Raw genomic sequence first — 967 nt, forward strand, 5'->3', positions numbered from 1 at the left:
CCGTTAGATGCCAAAGCCCCAGAAGCCCCGGCGGTTCGGGGCGCCCAGCTTGGTGCCCGAACACCCGGCGCCCTCCGGTTTGTCCCCACCCGAACCGGGGGGCACCTCCAGCCCCAGAACTCCCCGGAGCTTCACTCCCAGCCTCCCGCAAGGGGCAGAGAGCAGCACGCCCCTGCCCGCCCCCCTCACCCTTCTTGAACTCCTCCAGCATGGCGTCCAGCTTGGTGTCGTGGAAGACGACGTGGACGGGGTGGTTGTAGAACTTGGTGATGGTTTTGAGGGGGGTGCAGTCGTCGGGGTCAACGAAGGCCAGGTCCTTGACGTAGAGGATGTCCATGATGTTGGAGCGCTCGTCCTCGAAGACGGGGATGCGGGTGAAGCCGCTCTCCATGATCTCCGACATGGTGTTGAAGTCCAGGATGGCGTCGCTGTTGATCATGAAGCAGTTCTGCAGCGGGGTCATGATGTCCTCCACCGTCTTGGTGCGGAGCTCCAGGGCTCCCTGGATCATGTTGAGCTCCTCCCTCACCAAGTCGTTGTAGGGTTCCGTCACCTTCAGCATCTCCACCAGCTTCTCACGGTTGTAGACAGTGCCGATCTCCTGGCCCAGGATGCAGTCGAGGAGCTTGCTGATGGGGTAGGAAAGCGGGAACGTCAACAGCATGACGAACTTGGTGATCACGATGGTGTTGGCACCCACGGCCAGCCCGTGGCGGGAGCAGATCGCCTGGGGCAAGATCTCGCCGAAGATGACGATGCCGATGGTGGAAGCGACGATGGCGCCAATGCCGGAGCCGATGAGGTCATCGAGGAAGATGGTGAGGGTGGTGTTCACCAGCACGTTGCCCAGCAGCAGGGAGCAGAGCAGGTAGTTGCCCTTCCGGCGGATGGGCTCGATCTTACGGGCGTAGCGCTTCTCCTTCTCGGTGCCACAGCTCTGCACGATGCGCAGCTCCATGGGGTCCAG

The 967-nt window shown here is 62.4% G+C and overlaps 1 protein-coding gene across 1 annotated transcript; it reads right to left on the minus strand.

Annotated features, from left to right (window-relative positions):
- Nucleotides 1-189: 189 nt before the first annotated feature.
- Nucleotides 190-964, minus strand: LOC104489120 (metal transporter CNNM4-like; the record flags this gene model as incomplete). The annotated part of the gene is made up of 1 exon (XM_010131236.1): nucleotides 190-964. A coding segment is annotated over one exon (775 nt), but the record flags the coding sequence as incomplete, so codon positions are not given.
- Between the last annotated feature and the right edge of the window lie 3 nt (nucleotides 965-967).

This window comes from Buceros rhinoceros, unplaced genomic scaffold (genome assembly GCF_000710305.1).
Source record: "Buceros rhinoceros silvestris isolate BGI_N320 unplaced genomic scaffold, ASM71030v1 scaffold30372, whole genome shotgun sequence".
In the NCBI taxonomy this organism is placed as follows: Eukaryota; Metazoa; Chordata; class Aves; order Bucerotiformes; family Bucerotidae; genus Buceros; species Buceros rhinoceros.